At 51.8% G+C, this 19,859-nt stretch overlaps 1 protein-coding gene, 1 long non-coding RNA gene and 2 other non-coding genes across 13 annotated transcripts in view; 2 read left to right on the forward strand and 2 right to left on the reverse strand.

Annotated features, from left to right (window-relative positions):
- Positions 1–13,566, reverse strand: part of ZEB2 (zinc finger E-box binding homeobox 2) — a 108,536-nt gene extending 94,970 nt beyond the window's left edge. For 2 of the 10 annotated variants that reach the window (XM_046943653.1, XM_046943652.1), the window contains exons 1-2: positions 13,355–13,566; positions 10,537–10,674 (exon numbers count right to left, since the gene is read on the reverse strand). In XM_046943653.1, the coding sequence (XP_046799609.1) occupies positions 10,537–10,609 (73 nt within the window). In that variant the 5' untranslated portion in view covers positions 10,610–10,674; positions 13,355–13,566. Of the gene's footprint in view, positions 1–1,822; positions 4,973–10,536; positions 10,675–11,042; positions 12,170–12,862; positions 13,013–13,152; positions 13,323–13,354 lie in introns of those variants that run through there. The other 8 variants (XM_015289889.4, NM_001318466.2, XM_046943651.1 and 5 more) reach the window with 7 other exon arrangements.
- LOC112532764 lies at positions 1,575–6,616 on the forward strand. Its single transcript, XR_003076057.3, has 2 exons — positions 1,575–4,361; positions 4,729–6,616. It is a non-coding gene; the product is annotated as an uncharacterized LOC112532764 (transcript).
- LOC107053854 lies at positions 10,870–13,309 on the forward strand. The gene is made up of 3 exons (XR_001467587.3): positions 10,870–11,049; positions 12,574–12,710; positions 13,173–13,309. It is a non-coding gene; the product is annotated as an uncharacterized LOC107053854 (transcript).
- A 626-nt stretch (positions 13,567–14,192) lies between the features above and the next one.
- Positions 14,193–14,604, reverse strand: LOC124418110. Its single transcript, XR_006939926.1, has 2 exons — positions 14,452–14,604; positions 14,193–14,376 (listed from the first exon to the last, which is right to left on the reverse strand). It is a non-coding gene; the product is annotated as an uncharacterized LOC124418110 (long non-coding RNA).
- Positions 14,605–19,859: the final 5,255 nt, after the last annotated feature.

The following is a 19,859-nucleotide window of genomic DNA, read 5'->3' on the forward strand; positions in this document are numbered from 1 at the left end:
CCCCCCCCCCCCTTTCCCCCCCCATCCTGTGTCAGAGGATGAACAGAACAGCGCGTTGAAGGAAATGTTTGGTTTGATCCTACTCTAACTATCTTTACAGATGAGCGTCCCTGTTTTTATGCGTACGCTTTTATTATCTGTATTTCCTCCTTTCTGACCCAACCCAAACACCTCCTCGGCGCACCACCACTGCCCCGCAGGGACCTCAGCACCCCCAGCTCCACGCCGCGCACCTCTTTGTTCCCCAGCACCTTGCCCCGCCACCACGCCCTCATTTAGATTCTCACTGCCCTCCTTCCCTCGGGACCGGGCTTTCCCTGCCGCAGATCCGCGGGCTTTGCGCTGCTTTTGCGCTGCTTTTGCGCTGCTTTTGCGCGGAGGCGGTGCGGAGCGGGCAGTCGGGCCGGGGTTGGGGGGGAGCATCGGCGGCAGCGCCGGGTGCTGAGCCGCTCCCCCTGCCCGCCGCTGCTGTCAGCTCGCTGCCTGCACTTTAGCTGTCTCTTTCCCAGTCCCTACCCTGTCAGTTTCTGGCCTGCCAATTTCAACTTGAAGCTTGACTGGGCTGATTTGATGCAAATACCTCCAGGGAAAACCCTGAAACTGATGAACAGTTATGTCAAGTCGATTTTGCACCATCGGGAAAAGGTAACCTCTGCGAGAAAAAAAAACAACAAGGTTAAAGAGACAAGGGCTTTTCACGTGTAATACCACTGCTGCACATCTCGTTCACTGTTTACCATCCCTCAGAAATTGTAACTGTCAGAATTAGTCCTAATTGCAGATGCGAAAGCTGCCATTATAATAAAAACAGAGGCAGTGCAGGCATTAAATGTAGCAGCCTAATTTGTGAGACTACTGAAAAGGTAGAGTAAATGAATATTTCATTACTTTAATTACCAGGGACTACTCTTTTCTTGCTGTCTTATGATAAGTGTTGCTGTAACTAGCAACAGCAAACATCCACTAAAACATAAAGTGCAATAATAGTACCGCTGTCAGGATCGCTGCTTTAAAATACGAGCGGGGAGGGGGGGCAAGCGGGGGGCAAGGGGAAATATAATGTTTTATCTATTTCTTAGAGATCTGCAGGAGCATGAGGTGGGAACTCATCTAACGTCAAAAGGAGAAAAAAAAAAAAAAGAGAGAGAAAAAAAAAAGAGGCGAGGAAACGGGGTTTAGTGGAAGGAAATAGCGGTCCGGGGAGGGGGAGCGGGGACACCTTGGCGGGGCGGGGCGGGCCGGGGGGAAAGCTCGGGGCCGCGCCGAGCAGAGCGGAGCGGAGCGGAGCAGAGCCGAGCCGGCTCTCCCCCCGCCCTTCGCACTTCGCCCCCGGGGCTCGCAACGCGGCCCCCACCCACCCGGGGCGGCCTCACACCTCCGCCCGGGGCTGCGCTGCCACAGGCGGCCCCGCGCTCCCCGCCCGACCCCGCGGCTCTCACCGCACCGCACCGCCCCGCAGCGCGCTGCCCCGGCGGCCCCGGGGGCGGACGCGGAGCCCCTCCGCGGGTGGGGGACGGGGAGTGGTGGTGGTGGGGGGGGGGGGGCGTTCCCTCGGGCCCGCCTCGCTGTGCCCCCTCCGATGTCACGTCGGGGCTGCCCGGCCGCCGCTTTGCAGCACCGCAGCTCCCGTCAGTCCCGGGTAAATTTGTCAACAATTCGCAACCGGGCTGGTAATTGCATTCCTGGAATCCGCAGCGCGAGATGTAAAGATAGGAAGCTGCCTCGACTTTCCGCTTGGAATAATCGCTCCTGCTCGCAGCGACCCGTTCGTTCCTCTCCCCGCGTCCCTCCGGACGCGCTCCCTCCTCCTGCCGTGCCTTACCCACAGCCGCTCCAGAACCATCGCTGGCCGCACCCCACTCGTGCCCCACCGCTGCGGGATGAGACGCAGCTCCCCGCTCCCTTCTGCGCCCACACCCCCGACCCAACTTTCCGTCCTGGCCCGCGCCGCTGCCGCCCAGGAATGGGACAAAGTTGAACTCCGTTGGCAGCCGGAGAGCGACTCGAGGGCAGAATTCGAGCAAAAGCTCTGATTTGCCGAATTCTGCTCTTTGATTTGTATTTGTGCGTTATTGCTACTGCTAAGGTTGTTGCCAACCTCAATTAGATCACAAATGAGATCAGTTTAATTCAACTCCCAAACTGTGACCTGACCGTGGTCTGAAAGTATTCAAAAACGCGTTTTAAGCCTTCCTTTGATTTCAAAAGGAATACTGCATGCTTGGTCATTCATACAAATAACATAAAACGTAATTATGGGATGATTTGGCAGATGACATTCCTGCCAAACGCCGCTCCATGCCAGGCGCTGTAATGCTATGGCTGCTGTCCTGGTGGCTGAGCGCAGCCCCGGTGCAGGGCGGGAGCCATGGGATGGAGGTGCTGGGATGGCTTTGGGGAGGCACAGCACGGAGCCCCCAGCCCAAAACTGCTGCATCACTCGGGGGGGAATGCGGATGCACTGTCGGATCACCGGGAGGCTGTGACAAAGGGAGCTTGCAGCTCGACACACGGGTAACAACATAGCAAACACCTTTAATTCTGTCATGTCTCATACCCTTTGCTTTCTCACACGTTCGTGGCTGCTCTAACATTGACACCTACACTTTAAAAAAAAAAAAAAATCGGCAAAAAAAACCTCGACAACAAAAATCTTCAAATGAAGCAATCTTATTCTATAGCCAAAAAATAAAGAAAAAAGAAAAAAAAGGAAAAAAAAAAAAGAAAAAAAGGAAAGAAAGAAACACCTGGAAAGTTATGCTCAGTGAAAATAACCAACTTCTGAGCTCGTTCTCCAAGCAGCTCGGAGCAGATCAGCCTTCCCCACGCAGAAGGCTCTTCCCCCTCTGCACCCTGCAGAGCTGCCCTCCAGCAGCCCTGAGCCATGCCAATGGGTTTGCCCTCGGGACTTCTCCTCTGCCCGGCTGCTGGAGCAGGGATCCTGCAGGGATCCTCCCTTAGCAGAGCTTTTGGAATCTGAAGTGGATGTTACAGGTGTGAGGGTACGTAGGTATAGTAGAGAGTCATACGTAGGCATATAGAGATATGTAGGTATGTAGAGATACATAGGTATATATAGGGTGAGTGTGTGTGCAACTCCTAAGCTATGAAGGACACTTTGTGGCAACGTCTAACAGCTCTTCCCAACCCTTTACTCGACCCCAAAAGCTCACCTACACAGAGGTGGGATGAGCTCAGCAGTGCCACCTCCTCACCCCACCTGCCCTATGCCTGTGGCACACGAAGGGTTAACGCGTGGTGGGTTCCCTGGGTAGGTTAATATCACAGCTGCCTGGTAAAGCATTACCCAGCACCTCACTCCACAAAAGCCTGCTTTTGCAAACAGACTCCTACTTTTCCCCAAGTGTCCAAAGGTGTTTACCGAAGTAAATCTGCCTAAATCCTCCATCGCTTGGGTCATGGGGGTGGTTAGGAGGGTGGAAGGTGTAGAGATAATCTCTTTTTGTAAATTCTGTAAATCTTCTGGGGAAGGAAAGAAAAAAAAAATCAGGAATCTGTGTCACATGCTTCTGTTCAACCAGGAACATCTCGGGGAGTGCAGCCCTTATGGGTGAGATCTGCCACGGAGCGACGGGGAAACGCGACATCCCACCGCCCGCATTGCACAGCCCTGCCCTCCCCAAGTGCCTTCAGCACGTTGAATCTATTTGCTCTTGGGGGAGGTTAGGGGAGAATGAAACCAAAACTGTGAGGGTCTTAAAAGTGGTTTCTGGAAGAAAATGACAGTTTGGTCGGCAGGAGATAGCGGAGCTGCAAAGTTGTCACTCGAGATCTCCGCGCTGCCCCGGTTCTTCCAATACCAGCGCTGCGTATTACTTTGTGCGTGTTGCAAATAGAGGCAAACAACACAGGAAATTTTGACAGCTCTGCCTGAAAGGGCTTAAATACTTCTCAGTAAGCAGGATCCGGTTATAAATAAACCTCCTCTTGGTGAGAAAAAGTGGCTGCGACCAAAGACCTCGCCATCTTTTTATTATTATTATTATTTTTCAGGGCTGTCTTATTAAAAGCGCAGAAGAGCTTCAGAAGAACAAACAAACAGACAAATCTGGGGAGGGGGGGCGGCCGGAAAGTGCCCATGGACGTGACTGGGGGAAGCCATGAGGGAGCCGGGCTGGAGAAAGTTCCACCGATCCGCCTTCCTCCTCTCCTCCTCCTCCTGCGGCCGCGGAGCCGCTGCTTTTCCCCGTGCCCGGGGATCCCGGACCACAGCATCCTCGTAGGGAAGGGGGAAAAGCAATCGGAGCCCCCCAAAAATGGGGGAAAAGGGCGATTTCTCGGCGCCGAGCTGCTCGCCGGGGGTGGCCGAGATCGCCTGGCCCCCGCTCCCCAAGGTCACGGTGAGTAAACAATAATAGTAATTAAAACAAAATAATAGGCAGCAGTCAAGAGCTGAGAGTACACACACCTGACCCTAAGTATAACAGACTTCTCCGAGTAGAATTTGATCCCTCTCTGACACTTTCTACCTCAAGTGTTAGAGCGAGTGGCCATGAATAGTACAGGCATGCCATCTTGTAACACTATCTGCCTGTCAGAAGAGCCAAGGCTGGGTAGAGCAGGATCTATATAAGGCTTGTAACTAGGGGAAGCCCAACAAACAGCTACAAACACCTAAGTTATTTTACTCAGCCTCCACCCTTCTGCTTTTTCCCCCCTCTTCTCACTCTCTTTTTTTTTTCTTTTCATCTTGGCTTTCTGTTGCAGAATGCAAATGTAGCCTGCCGGCGGTGAATGGGCTGAATTGTGATTAAGAAGAAGAAGAGCTCCTTTCTTTGTTCTCCCCTCAGGGGATGTTTACTGGGAGAGACACAGCGGATCAGATATGAAAGGCATTCAGGTCAGCATTGATGTGAGCGAAAGTGAAATCATACCTAAGGCATTCAAAAGACCGCCGTGTCAGGGGTTCAGCTAACGGTGCATCTACTGTGTGTGTCTTCCCTGTTAGGCACAAAAAAAAAAAGAAGAAAAAAAAAGAAAAAAAAAAAAGAAAAAAAAATACTTTCCACAAACAGGCTTTTTTTTTTTCCCTTTTTTTTCTTTTTTTTTTTTTTAAATTACAACAAAAATTATGGGGAGAGGAGGACAATAAATACAAACTTTTCCTTCGCTGCACCTCCCGAGCAGGAGCCACTTGGTGCTCTGTCCCTGGCACAGCGGGCACAGAACAGGTCCACACGCATTCATTGCAGCCCTTGGGATCAGAGTCATTTTTAGGGGGAAATGATCTCGTCTGGAATGTGCACCGTTGTATTTCAGTGCCTTATCTGTGTGTGTGCACACGGGCACCCTCTCCATGCACACAGAGGTGTGTACGCACGCATGGCGACATCCACCAGACATGGCTCTCCATAAGCTGCGAGGCTTACTTCTGCCATACGAAACACGGGCAATCATCCCTCGCCTCCCTCCTTCCATGATAAGGCAGCGTGGCACATTGCAGCAGCACAGCACACCTCCAAAAGTGATCTCCTATTGACTTTGCAACTCCCAGGAATACTTTGCAGACCGCTCACAGCCCACGAGGCCGGCGGTGCAGCACGCAAAGTTGGTGCTCAGCTATGGAAGTTACACCGCCTCGAGGAGGAGAGGCATTGTCCTTTTATTTTCATTAAACTTGCTTGATCAAGAAATAGCTGCATCTTCCTTCCTCCCCTTATTCTTTTTTTTTTTCGAGTGCGTGCTCCTCACAGCCTAAATATCCCCTCCATAGACTTTCCACACAGCTAGCTGACGCTGTTGGCATAAACACAGACACGTGAATATATAGAAAGCACAAACTGCAGCTAAGCATGCAGAGTTAGGAGGTGGCTGCACTCGTGGAAAATGAAAACCACTCAACAGCAAAAAATAACAAGAAAAAGGCTGAAAAATTCAGCAGCGGCGAGCATCCCCTCTGCTCTGGATTTGTTTACACCTCCAGAGCCTTAGTTAAAATATATGGGTTGTCTAATGCTCACATCTGCTTTAATGGTGACGTTTAATTCTGAGATATTTTCAACTAGTGTTTCTGCAGCACGGATTTCTCCCCTTTTTCTCTTTACTCTAAAAAGACAACTAAAGAGCAATCAAAAAGGTGTCTGACTTGGCCATTCAGACAATTGCACCCTTGTGGGAATGCTGGAATGAATGGTACAGTGGACACCCCAGCACTATTGACGTTATAAACATGTAAATGAAACACATTAGGGCAGACAATCAATTGTCTGTGAGCACTGCAAACCTGCACTCCCTTTCTGTGTGACAGGCACAAAATAGTGTCTACCTTGGGAAGCCATGGTCTTGGGGGAAAAAAAGGACAAAGAGTTCTCTTTCACAGAGGAGAAAATGCACCTTAAAAGCACTGGGATAATGCAGATGCCAAAAAGTGTTGTGAGGCGAAGAATTTCCTATTTCTTGGAATGAATGTGGGGCTGCTGTAAAAGGATCAACACCCTTCTTCCCACTCTGAACGGACACACATTTTTCTTGGGGGACGTTACCAGCCTGTCCTGAGAGCTCGCATCTCCATTTCCCTGATATTTCCCCCCTTGGGCAGCTGGCTATCCAGTTATCAACAATTAGTTTGTAATTGTTTCCTTCTTCCCCCCCCCCCCCCCCCGCCTTTCTTAATTTTGAGGTACGTCTTTCCCCGGCACCAAACGCATTTTCTTGCAGCAACCAGAAATTCCCCCAAAAGTTTCCTCGTGAAGCATGTGCACACAACCCAGCAAGCACGGAATGGTCGCGAATGGCAAAAATCAGACACTCATCTCCAATCCCACCGCTTTCCTCCAAAATCACCATCAAACACACAGCTGAGCCCTGGCACCGCACGCAGCCCTGCCACAGCTCGCTCCCATGGATGCGCAAAGAGGAACCCAAGCACATGCTCCTCACTCCCCAGCCACTCGCGTGGACCACATCCATTTTCAATACCTATTTCCAGGTGCTTTTTTCTAGAGGTTGCACGTTTTTCTCCCACCCGAGCAGCCACTCTGGCAGCAATCTGCTCGCAACGGATTCGCAGCGCTGCAGAGGTGCCCGGGTACGGGAGTGCTCCCAGATGTCCACCCCAGTGTGTGCCACCTGCATGTCACCCATCACAGCCCCCTGCTCACCCCCCAGCCCTATCGGGTGCCCCTAAACTTCCCCATGCAGGGCAGAGACTCGCTTCCCACCACCACAGGCTGCTTTCTGCTCTCGTTCGAGTGGGAAGCGAAGGTTTTCCCCCCTTTCCCAGCAGAGAGGAAGGGTGGGTGGGAGTCTTTTTGGTCAGGGCTCTGAGCGAGTGTAATCATGTTTGGGCTGCGCTCCCCCTCGGATCAGACGCCCTGAAAGAATTGAACTTTCTCTCTTTTCTTTACAACTGGAAGCAAGATGGCAATGGAATCAAAGGGAGCTGTTTGCTGAAAGTTTGGAGGAAATTAGGGCCAACTTTTCTCTTTCTCCCACCCCCATTTTCTTAGGGATTTTATTTTATTTTATTTTTCCCGGGGCGGGGGGGGTGGAACAAAGCAGACCTGCTAAGGAGGAGGGAGCGGACCCGCTCGGCGCTCGGGGCCGCGGACAGCGGGGGGCCGCTCCGCACCGCTCCGCACCGTTCCGCGCAACCCCGCGCAGCCCCACCTCTACGGGGCGCCCGTGCGGTGCGGGGCAGAAAGGGGCTTTCTGCCTTCCTCCTCCATCTCCACCCGTGCCCCCCCTCCCCTCCTCCTCCTCCTCCTCCTCCCGTGCCGCTACTTCTCCCGAGTGAAAGTGCTACGAAGTGAGTCAGGCGCCGGCAATCATCTGACCGAACTTCCCGCAGCCCCGCCGCATTCCTGGGCTCTCCGCTCCGCGCGCCCCCGTCCCTCTTTGGGCTCCTCTCCTCCCGCAGGACCCCACTTCCCAAGCCGCTGCCGCTCCCCCGCTGCCCCGAGCCGCAGCTCCGCCGCACCGCTCCGCACCCCTTCCCCAGCCCCGCACACACGCGCGCACCGGGCGCACGCCGCGCTGAGCCATTAGTTGCCTTATTCCGATGTGTCCTCCCCCCCACCCCCCTCCCCACACACACACACACACACATCATTTCTATGTGATTGCACTCCCACTGCTCCGGCTTCCCCGATGGCCATCTCTCTCTCACTCTCTCTCCCTCTATTTTTTGTGGGTTTTTAATTTGAGTTGGGTTCTGTCTCGTTTCTAAGGAATTTCGGGCTGATTTCGATAAGCATCACCGTTTGGAGTGTTATCAGCAAAGACACGAGCTCAGAAGTGACATCTTTTCCACGAATCCGGGAAAGGAGAAAAATCCACTCAGGCCAGATAAATCCTGGGCTATTCCCCACGGGAAAGGCGCCGGGCATGTGCTTGTCGAGAAAGAGAAAATGGGAGGGGGGGGAGGGGGGGGCTGGAGGGGGGAAGAAAAGAAAAAAGGAAAAAAAATAAAGAAAAAAAGGGAAGAAACCAAGACAGCCTGGCTCGCCTACCTGCTTCCCAGACCTGGGGCATTTCCCACTCAGAAATGCATCCCACTCCATTTATATGGAAGGACCGAAGGACGGAGCACAAAGAGGACAGAGGGGACAGACAAAGAGGGGAGCGTTGCCCTGCCTGGGCCGGGCACACCGCAGGAGCAGCTCAGCCCTCGCTGTGCCCAGAGCTTGGGCTGAAGTTGGCGGGAGCTTTCAGCCTTCCAAAGAGCGAGGAAAGTTTGGGCTCACGACTTTGGAGGGGTTTGGGGAGAAGAGAGAGCCCTCGGCCGGAGCGCCGGGCCGTGGTGCCCCGGGCCGTGTCCCCAATGGGGGGTGCGGGGACCCAACGGGGCCGTCCGCTCCTCCGCGTCTGTTTCGCGTCTCGGCCCCCGTTGGGGAAGCGGGGAAGGCACGGGCGCATCCCTCTGCGCTGAGCATGTGATGGGTTTAACGCGCTAAAGTAATAATCTCGTGTTAAAAAGCGGGGAGGGGAAGGAAGCGGAATAAACCCCCCTCAAACACTCAGAATATTCTTTAGTGCGAAAGAGCACTTCTGGATGCGTCGCTTGAAATCTCGCTCTCTTTTTCTCTCCAAAAAATGACTGTTTAACATAAGAAAAAAGGCTACTTGACACAAAGCTTTTGTTATCCAGTTGATCAGCAACGTGCTTTAGCTACTTGTAAGGGGAAAAAAGCCCCACAACAGACATTGATTTCAGAAAATCAATAACCAACATTTAATAAAAAGAACAGAGGAAACACAAGAGAGGAGAGGGAAACATTACGTGTAATTTTAATGTCTCCTAAATTACCCAGAGATGAGGGGAAGGGGAGGTCTCCTCTGCGAGGACCACCTTAAATAATGACAGACACGAGAGGAAAGGGTGGCGGCGGAGGGGGGAGACTTTAAAAAAGATAACAGGGAGCGGATCCTTGGGAAGCCGCTCGGAATATATTATTTTAGTTGGCTTTTTTTTTTTTTCTTTTTCTTTTTTTTTCTTTTTTTGTAATACTAAGCCGAGCAAATAGATCAAAGACAACACAAAGGGAAAAGCCAGTGTAACACAGCGAACAGTTTCTGACTAAAATTCCTCTATCACTCCCCCATATGGCTCGACGCCTCCACCACAACAAGACACACACACACACGCACACACTCGCAACCTCGAGAGAGGGAAGGGAAGGGAAGGCGAGGGAAGGGGGGGAAGGATCATTTGTTTCTAATCAACATTCTCGTCTTTGTTTTGGGGTTGTTGTTGTTGTTGTTGCCCCCCCGCCCCCCCCCTCCGACGCCCCCCCCCCGCCCCCACCTCCGCACTCGGGGCGAAGTCGCTGAGCTCGGAGCGTACGGGTTCAGGTTCAGCAGTGCCTCCTCGGGAGGAGGAAAGTTGATGGGAGAAGGGCCGGGGGGGAGGGTTCGGAAGGAGCCGGGGGGTACGGGCCGAGGGAGCCCCGAAGGGCCGCCAAAGCAGAGCGGGGCAGCGCGTCCCGCTGAGCCCGGCCCTGCGCGGCCGCGGAGTGCGGGGAGAGGGCAACCCCGGGCACTCAGCTCGAGGGGGCTATTAATTATTAGGGTGGAGGAAGTTTCATTTTCGAGTGTCTAACAATAATAAAAAGGAAAAAGCAAAAGAAAAGAACAAGAAAAGAAAGAAAGAAAGAAAAAAAAGAAGCAGAGAGGCGCTAACTCGGTGCCTCGGGGTTCTCACGCTGCCGCTTTTTCCCATGGCCGGCAGCGGCCCGGCCGCCCCCCGCCCCCCGCTCCGCACCCTCCGCCGCACGGCCCCGACCGCTCCCGGCCCCGCGGGCCTCCTCCTCCCGGCCGCGCTCCTCCGCCGCGCTCCGCACCCGCGCGACAAAGTTTGGGGCGCGGCGCCGCGGGCAGCGCCGCTCCGCTCCGCGCTCCCCCCCACCCCTCTCCCCGCGCTCCCCCCGCAGCCTCCGGCCCCGCAGCCTCTCCGCGGGCCGCGCAGCCTCCGCGGGACGCTCCGCGCGGGGCCGGAGCCGCAGCAGCGCGCCGAGCGCCGGCCTCCCCCCGCCGCCGGCCGGGGTAAAAAAAAGTTTGCCGGGGGGGGCCGCTTACCGTTTTTCCTCCGGGGGTTGGCTTGTTTTCGCCTCTTACACCTGGGGCCATCCGCCATGATCTGCTGCTTCATTGATAAGAGTGGATCAGATGGCAGTTCGCATGGACTCGACTCCCTGATTCAGCAGCACGCAGACTCTATGTAACAACCAAACACAGCGACAATGTGGGCATTGGTATATCCCATTTAAACGCAGGGCGCCAACGGGGACCCGAATTTGCACCCGAAAAAGAACCCATCCACGCACACGGCGACGCTTTGCCGTGCTGGGGGAGGTGGGACACGGAGCGGCGCGCTCCCCCCTCGCTCCCAGCCGGGCGGCTCCGCTCCGCGCCCGCTTTAGGGACCGCGGTGCGCGCTGCGCGCTCCGTGCGTGTGTTGCGTGTGTGTGTGTGTGTGTGTGTGTGTGTGTGTGTGTGTGTGTGTGCGCTGCCGGGGGGGTGCGCGCGGGGTGCGTGTGCGTGTGTTGCACCAGCAAGGCAGATCGGAGGGAGACAAGAATTACATCTCCAGTGAGTCATAACTCATGACCGTATGAGGGAATGCGCGGCTTTTACAGTAGGCTGCTTGACTCAATGCTAGGCGGACCGCTTCCTCCGAAAAGTACTTTAATGTGACATTAGAACTTGCTCGCTATCCCTCTCCCCTCCTGCCGCCGCTCCTGTTATTTTTTCTCTCCAAGCGCACTCCGGCGAAGTGATAGGAGCGAGGGAAACATGGCTCTCTCCCCGTCCTTCTGGGGCAGAGCGCAGCGCCGAGCTCCCCTCCCCCTAGCAGTGTAATTATAAACCTCTGTCACCTTTTTAGTCACTTTGACAATATTCAGGGTTTCCCCTGCCCCTTGCTTAAACAAAGCTTCAGAGTGACATTTTTCTCCCCCCCACCCCCCCCCCCCCTCAGAAAAGAAACAGAAATCAAAACCACCGCTGTCAGAGTTTTCAGCTCGCAGCGTTGTTTTCTTTCTTTCCTTTTTTTTTTTCTTTTTCTTTCTTTTTTTTCTTTTCTTTTCTTTTTTTTTTTTTTAACTTGTAAACTTTGGGACCCACAGTGCGTGCTGAGCCCTATCTGTCACAGCGGCATTTGGTTCTGCCACCCCGCTGCCGAGGCTCGGTCCGCCCCGCAGAAGATGCTGTAGCTTTAAAGATGCTTTGACTCGAGGATTAGTTTAAACAGGGGCTATAAAAGATGTAACAGATGCAAACTGTAAAACAAGGGCAATTAACCCTTGCTCTCCTGAGCAGGATCCCCTCTCGCCTTCTCATCTATTGTCTTCCCCAACACTGGGACTTTTACATTATTATTTTTTTTTAATAATTCCTTGACTGAACTCTTCCCCCCCCCCCCCCCCCCATCCAAGTGTTTTCTTCTTCTTCTTCTTCTTCTTTTTAATTATTATTATTTTTATTTTTAATTCTTTTCCCCTCCCTCGGGTCTTTTCACTCTGCTGGCGCTTCCCAGCAGGGCTGAGCTGAGCAGCGTGCTGCTGCTGCTCCTTCCTCCTTGCCTCAACTCTTCCCAGCCCTCTGCGGTCCCCAGACCCGCGTGTCCCGAGCAGGTAAAGGGATGGCGATCTCCACAGAGTGCCTGTGCGGGGTCAGCGTGGCTCCTCACGCTCTATGCGAAGGATTCCGCCTGGGCAAGGAGAAATCACCCTGTGAATGGACGGGGCTGAGAAATGTGCTCCAAACTTTAGCATTTGCTGCTAACCCCGCTGCTGAAGGGGCAATGCTGGCATCCCCGTGCAGAGCTGCAGCAGTGCGAGGACAGGGACCGAGCGGGCTCCGAGCCTGCCTCGGCAATTGGCGTTTGCATGCAAAACGAGCAGGGCTGAATTGTTTTAAATGCATCTCACTGCCTCTCCAGCTCCTCAGCCTGCCCCCAAAAGTTGCCCATAATTTGAAACCCGCACGTCTCGACAACACTTTCCTTCCCAGAGGAGTGCCTTGCATTTTATTTCTATTCATTATTATTTTTTTTTTTCGCTTTTTGGTAAACGACTTTTAAGTTCCAGTCACTACTTTCACTTCTTGCTTTAGGATCCCAGAAACTAAGGTGCTACTTCACCCAGCTCCGCGAAATAAAAGAAAGAAATGAAAGCGAGCAAGCAGACAAAACAGCAAACTTTCTGTTTGGGGAAACACATCCTCGCCTGGCCGGGCTGCAGCACGAACAGGTATAGAGCAACTTTGGGGCGAAGCCACGAATAAAAGAGCAAAGGCTGCCCAAAGGGAGGCAGAGAAATGGAGATATATGAATGCAGGAGGGCGATGCTCCTTCCTGGCACTCAAACTTTTGGAGCTGATGTGCAAAAGGCACCTCCTGTACCTGGCTGACAGGTAATGGGGCGGGGGGCTCAGCCCCGAACCCCCGACCCGCTCGTCCTTCTTAGGAGCGGCAACCGAACGCTTTCGGGTTTGGGTGGGAAAAGGGAGAATTTCGCCCCAAATAGGAAGAAGCCAGAAAGCGAGCAAAAGGCTGAAAAATAAAAATAAATGTAAAAATTATATCGAAATTAAATGAGCCCGCTGGAGCGTGAGGTGGTGTGAGGAAAAAAAGAAGGGGAGGGAAAAAAAAAATTAAAAAGGAAGGAAAATGGAATTAAATTCCGAACCTACCTGCGAAGTCTTGTTTGTAGTTTTGGCCAGAAATGGTGAGAAGAAAAAGCATGAAGAAGCCGCGAAGTGGAGGAGAAAAGGTGAAGGGAGATGCAGCTCCTGGAGAAATTGTAAAAGCCTCGCAAAGAGTTGTCGGAAGGACCGTTATTCCTGCTGGGCAGGTTAGGACTGATCTCTTTCTGCCACTCCAGGAAACACAAACCTGGGGACGGACTGACGTGTTACGCCTCTTCTAATGACATTTTTTTCTTTTTCTTTTCTGTAGGAGCGAGAGGAGAGACCCTGAAACACACGCCACCTATCTTTGTGGGGAGGGATAATTGAAGAGCACCAAACGTGAGCATCATGTGGAAACGTGATCGCCAAGTTTCTCTCTGGGAAAGGATCTGGGATAGATTATACCTTGAAGTCTCCGCGAACGCTTTAGCGGCAGAAATGCAATTCCACCTCCTCCCGCCCGCCCCCCGCCCCGCGCCCGCCCCCCGCCCCGCTCCGCTCCGCGCCGCTCCGCGGACCCCCCCGGCCCCGCAGCGCTCCTTCCCCGCGGGTCGCAGCCCGGACCCCCCCCTTCCCCCCATACCCCCCCGGCTGCAGCTTTTACCCCTCGGGGCTGCAGCTTTTGCCCCTTCTGTGCATCCTCTACCCCCCCCCCCCCCGGCCGGGCTGGGGGGGGGGGGGGGGGGGCGCACCCTCTGCCCCTCAAGAGCTGCCTCCCCGCAGCCCTCCCCATTACATCCCCCCACCCCATTGCCTCTTTTCCCCTCTCTCCCCCCCCCCCCCCTCCACTCCCGGGTTCAGCCCTCACCCCCCCCCCCCCTCCCCCCCTGCAGACGGGATCCCCCGCCCCCAGGCGTGCTGCCTGCCGGCTCCCCCGCCCCCCCCCCCCCCGGCAGGATCCCGCCGGATCCCGCCCCCCCCATAGCGGGATCCCCGCCGGATCCCGTGCCCCCCCCCCTTCCCCACCATAGCGGGATTCCCGGCGCGGGGCCGCATCCTGAACCCGGCCCCGTCGGAGCTGGGGTTGTTTGCGGAGGGCAAAACTTACCCTAACATAACGCCTAGAAACTAAACTCAGTGCGGGCACTGCGAACAAGCTCCGAGCTGACTCCTGCTCGTTTGGGTGCCGTTTTATTTTTATCCTCACGCGTTTCTTTTGGGGCATTTTTTTTTTTTTCCCTCTTTCATTTCAGCACTCATCCAGGTTATTTGAACAGTCAGCTAAATCTGATGGAAAAAAAAAAAAAAAGAAATAAAAGAAAAAAAAAAGCCAAAACACACCCGAACGTGCTGAGCTCTTACAGGGTCTCTGTGCTGTTCACAGATAGGGATCGGTGAGCTCTTCCTGCCCCATGTCCTGCCCGGCCCGCAGAGCCGAACTTCCCTGGGGTTACAACTTTGTCACCTTTGGGAAAGTATGAAAATTAAAATAAAATCGCATCAAGGAGAGGAGGGGGGGGAAAAAAAAAAAGAAAGAAAAAAGAAAGAAAAAAAAAAAAAAAAGAAAAAGCCCAGACTCCACCTTTGCACTGAAGGGATTGGTTATGCAAATATGGAAGGGGTTTCCTGGCAAATACAGCTTTCTACTGTATGGTTAATTAAATCATCACTCAAAAGCCTTCCAATGTGACGCTTCTGTCGTAATCCAATCAGGTTACGTAGGTCCTAAACAAGAAAGATATTTTCCACATCTGGAAGTCAGCAATTTAGCAAGTACTGCACATTATTAACCAATTCAGAGCCCGCTTCCCAGGGGGATTTTTTTGGTGTGTTTTTTTTTTTTTTTTTTTTTTTTGAAGTTTAAGTGTTCTTAACCAATGCTCTGCTGTTTTGTTAATCAAAAAGCTGGTTTACACTGCACGTAATTGAGAACTAATACAGAAGTAAGTCAAGGCAGCCGAGCTGGGGATGCTGAGCGCTTATCTGCATTAGGGCTGATACGGCGCAGCTCGAGCCGCGCTGCCCGGCTCCCAGCTCAACCCACGGCCCTTCCTGCCTCCAAAAGAGCTCGAAACCATCTCGGTGCGAAGATAAACTTCGCATCTCGCGCACCCGTGTGATCCTTTCTGAAGGTAACCGTACATCTGCCCAAAGGGCTGCATTAGGGAGCTGCGGAACAATTCCCTGCTGTGACAGAGTTAAATCTATTACAGTACTTCTTTTTTTTTTTCCTTTTCTTTTTTTTATTCCCCTCCTCAAGAAAACTGAAACAAATGGTACACTGATCCGACACTATTCTTTTACTTACATTAAGCTAAGATAAACTGCTCTTGAACTGTGCATTGAATGTGTGCCTACAGCAAGAGCTGCAACGCGAGCAATAGTCACTTGCAATTGCACTCAAAAATGGTCCCGATCAGAGAACACCTTTCTGATGATTAAATACTGCCGGGGAAGGAAGGGACCCCCCGAGCCTCCCAACGTGTCTCCACAGCTCATCGCTCCCACAAAAACGTGATGGCTATTTTTCATCTGTTAATAAAACCTGCCCTGCGAGCTGCAGGGAGGAGCCGGTGCCCCCGAGTGCTCCAGATCTGGGGGAAAAGAGAGGATTTGGGGAAAAGGGGAGAGGCAGCGCACCGGGGAGGGGCTGGAGGGGACCCTGCAGGCACCGAGACCCCACAGCCGCAGGGGTTTTTTAGGGAAACAGCCACCAAATCCCGCTTAGCGCGTCCCCTCGGGCGCAGGTCCGTGCGCGGCAGGCGGGGGAGCGCTCAGCTTGCTCTCTGCCTGCGCCCGATTTGCGCCCGGTTTGCGCGGGCAGCCCCCGCCGGCCCCGCACTGTGGGATGAGGGTGCGGGAAGCAGCGGCTCGGAGCCAGCCCGGCTCCTGTCTCCGAGCCCCGCAGCTGTGCAAGGGTGGGAAAAGGGTTTTTACTTTATTATTATCATTATCAACATTTCTCCCCCCCCCCCCCCCCACCCCCCGGTCTGAGTTATTTTAGCGCTATTAGAAGTTTTGTTGCCGTATGCAGCAAATGGCACCGTTAATTTCTTGCAGGTTTCATCAATTGTCCGTGCCCAAATGTACCTGTGGATATATGCACACACATACACACACACACACACGAAGTGATATCTTAATGAAATATATAGCACAGTGCAAATATCCTGAAATCAGATTCAAGTATTATTAATTTGAATTAGGTCCTCTCAGATCCAGAAGACACTGCCTATAAATCAAGGGCAGTCTGGCAATTCCTTAAAGAGCTAAACTGAATTTAGATGCGTATGATAAAAAGAAAGAAAAAGAAAAAAGTGAATGCTAATTACTGGCTCGCCCAATTTGCTCTTAACCGTGTTTTATATAAGAAAAAGAAAAACAAACAAACACACACAGACAAAAAGCAAGCTCTCAAAATAAATTAATCCCATTACAAATGCTTTACATATTATTCATACGTTTCCAGATTACAAAATGGGAGGATGAGCGTCAGATTAAGAGAAGCTGTAGCATAACCTGCTACGAGAGGGAGAGCCATCGACATATTGTCATTAAAACATATATCTGCAACTACACCAAAAAAGCAACCCTCAGACCATGCAATGATGGTCACGGGCTTTAAGGAACATGTTGGAATTGGCAGATAATCCCTATTTGTAATTTTTGCAGCCTGTTCTCCAGCCCTCAATCTCACAGCTCTTCCAGCTCCCATACATCCCAGCAGGGCTGCATCTGAGTGACAAACCACCCAAGCTTTGAGGGGGGAGAGAGGGGGGGGGGGGAGGCACAACACCTACCCTTATCAATGCTATTTTAACGTGGTCTATGGGAGTGTTATTTTATTTTAATTTTTGGACACTTGACACAAACATTTAGCAATTAGCTAAGCCCTTCTGAGATGGAATTTAACCTTAATCCAGGAGATGATTTCCTGCCCTGCACTGAACTAATAATGGGAGTGCAGCTCCTTGAGGATATGGAAATAATGACAACCTATAGCTCTGCCTCGATTGGGGTGGTGCTGGCAGCCCGGCTCCCAGCCTCTTCCCTTTCTCAGTGTGTGCAGCATTCCTCTTCACAGCTTCTGCCTCACTCCATTTCCAACTTAAAAGATGAGACCCTCTCCAAGTCCATCCATTTAAAAACAAAACCTCGCTATATCCACACAGCCCACAGCTGTCTCTCTGTGTAAGACACCCAGTGCTGTGGCAAAGGGACAGTTTTAAGGGCAATTCCCTGGGCGTGAGTTTTTCTCTTTTTCCTCACGTTTTCCAGCAGAGAGGGGAGCATATCCCAACCACGCCACGATGGGTGATGCTTCCTTCTCATCCTCATGAGCTTTTCCTTGCTCACGTCACCATTGCACATGGAGGTAACCCCTGTGCCTGCATGGGGCACCTGATGTGACGAAGTGTTGAGCAGGGGGAGAGACCCCAAGCACAGGGTGAGGGGAAGCCTCCAAAGGCAGATGTGTGGCTTAGGCCTATTGCAGCCATCGCGGCCTGTGCAGGCCCCGAGAACTTGGTGAGGGGACAACCTGCAGCCTTATTTATTTGGATTTGTTCCCTTCATTCCCAGCAAAGCACAAGGACACACAGTGAGAAGCACGTTTTCTCACTCGTGCTGTCACATCCTTGGGGAGGAGGAAAAGACAGGGGGTGAGGAGCAGCATCGCATCCCACCACCACTGAGGCCTGCCCAGCTCAGGCACCAGGCTGCGGCTCTAGCTCACTGCCGGGCTGGCAAAGATGGAGGTTTAGCACCTCTAAAAACATGTTAGCTGAGCTTTTATTTCAGGTCTTTCAGAGGCAGGGCTCTCGAGGGTCAGCCCCTTCCTGCACCAGGGATTACAGATCCCTTTGGAGGGGTCCAAGCCTGGGGACATCATCCTTCCCACAGCAGGGATGCAGGCACCATGCCGGGGGAGCCAAGGCCTCAGGAGGGCTGGCTGCCTTCATGCACAGCTCCCTGCTGCAGGAGCTGCCCTTGCTTTGGGAAATAATTGAGAGAGTATATTTTGCTTTTTATTTTATTTTATTTTATTTTATTTTATTTTATTTTATTTTATTTTATTTTATTTTATTTTAAGGAAAATGACCAAAAACCTACAGGGGGGGATTATTTTCTGCAGCCACCTGTGGGTAGAGCAGGCCTGAAATTATTTTCCTGCACGGTGAACACCCCGTGTGGCCCCAAGGTGCTGGTGGATGTTTCTCCTTCTTACAGGTGTCCCTGAGAACTAAGATTTAAAGAGGAAAGCCTTTCCCTCCCCCCACAGCCCCCATTTCCACATGGAGGAGAGGATATAGAGAAGAGGAAGGGTCAGGGAATGACACCCCCCCCCCCCCCCGCTGATGAGGTATTTGGGAAGAAACCTTTTGAATCAACATTCCCAAAGTTTTCAAGTTCCTCTGCGGAAAACCCATGTAGGGATAGGATGTGAGCCAAAAGCAAGGGAAAAGATTGTCTGGCTTTAATTTATCTATCCCTGGGCATTTCTAACAAGCAGATCACTGTAATATTTAATCTCGTGCGAGTCCCTGCATGTTAAAAGTGAATCTCTCTCATATGTTTTTGTTAATTTTGTCATTTATAAAGCCACTCCTGACGGCCTGGTGCTGCTCAGCTCCTGTCTACAACACACATCTCTGCTTCTGGGCTGGAGGAACAGCGTGTGTGGGACCCGAGCTGCTTCTCACATTGGGCAATGAGGAGGGAGCGGGTTGGGGGGTGAGGATGCTCACCCTGCTCACCCTTTCCCTTTTCACTTTCTGGATCGATGCTGAACTTTGGGCATATTTCATAGCTCAGTTGGCAGTTATTAACATTCGCTGCTCACTTTTGTTTACAGTTGGTTATTTACTTTGTTGAATTTTTAAAAACTTGTTAGAATGCAATTGAACACAGATTCAACAGTATTTAGGCTTGAAAAATAAAGATGCATTAGAAAGATGCCTATTATGCTTCAGAATTATTAATTGACATTTTTATGATGAATAATTAATCATTTGAATAATTTTCCTATCTCTGATCTGAACACATATTTGCATATCTAATGTCTGATTTTAAATGTGGTTTCTTTAGTTGCATTCTCCCAGGACAAAGACACGAAGTTAGTAACATCCTAATGTAAAACTTTTTTTTTCCTTTGCAGTTGTAAAAGTATGTTTATTGGAACATAAGTTTGTGTCTAGTTATGAAGCTATTAATAATCCATGCATGGCATATATGCATTAATAAGACTGCATATCTTTCAGATGTAAGTACCTCTAGGCCCCATTTTCTTAAATTCAGTGGTAAAACCTCCAGAAATACCCATACATCGTTTACAATTGTGCAGGGTTAACCTAGGAAACCATAAAGAAATATCTCAGACAAGCAGCATGCCTCTCTCGCTTATATGACACAAAGTGAGAAGACCAAAAATTGTTTCATTTTGAGGTGCTTAAAATATCAAGAACTTTTTATATTCCCCTTTGCTGTTTCAAGTGTCCTCTCAGCATTTGCTTGCTGTGTTTTAATACGTTGAAATCATAATCCTCAACCCCCAGGTCACAGAGCAAGAACATGAGTGGCACAGCAGTTGCAAGCTGGTCAGCAGATAGGTGCAAGAGGCGGTGCCCGTTGTGCAACCCACTCAGTTCAGTTGGTGCAAGCACAGCTCAGCCACATGGGGAACAGAAAGGAGGAAGGGGCAGCTGGACAAAACTGTAACCAGAAAGGTATATAAAAGAAAGAAAGCAAAACAAGAAATTAAAGGAGTAGCC

Source organism: Gallus gallus, chromosome 7 (genome assembly GCF_016699485.2).
Source record: "Gallus gallus isolate bGalGal1 chromosome 7, bGalGal1.mat.broiler.GRCg7b, whole genome shotgun sequence".
In the NCBI taxonomy this organism is placed as follows: domain Eukaryota; kingdom Metazoa; phylum Chordata; class Aves; order Galliformes; family Phasianidae; genus Gallus; species Gallus gallus.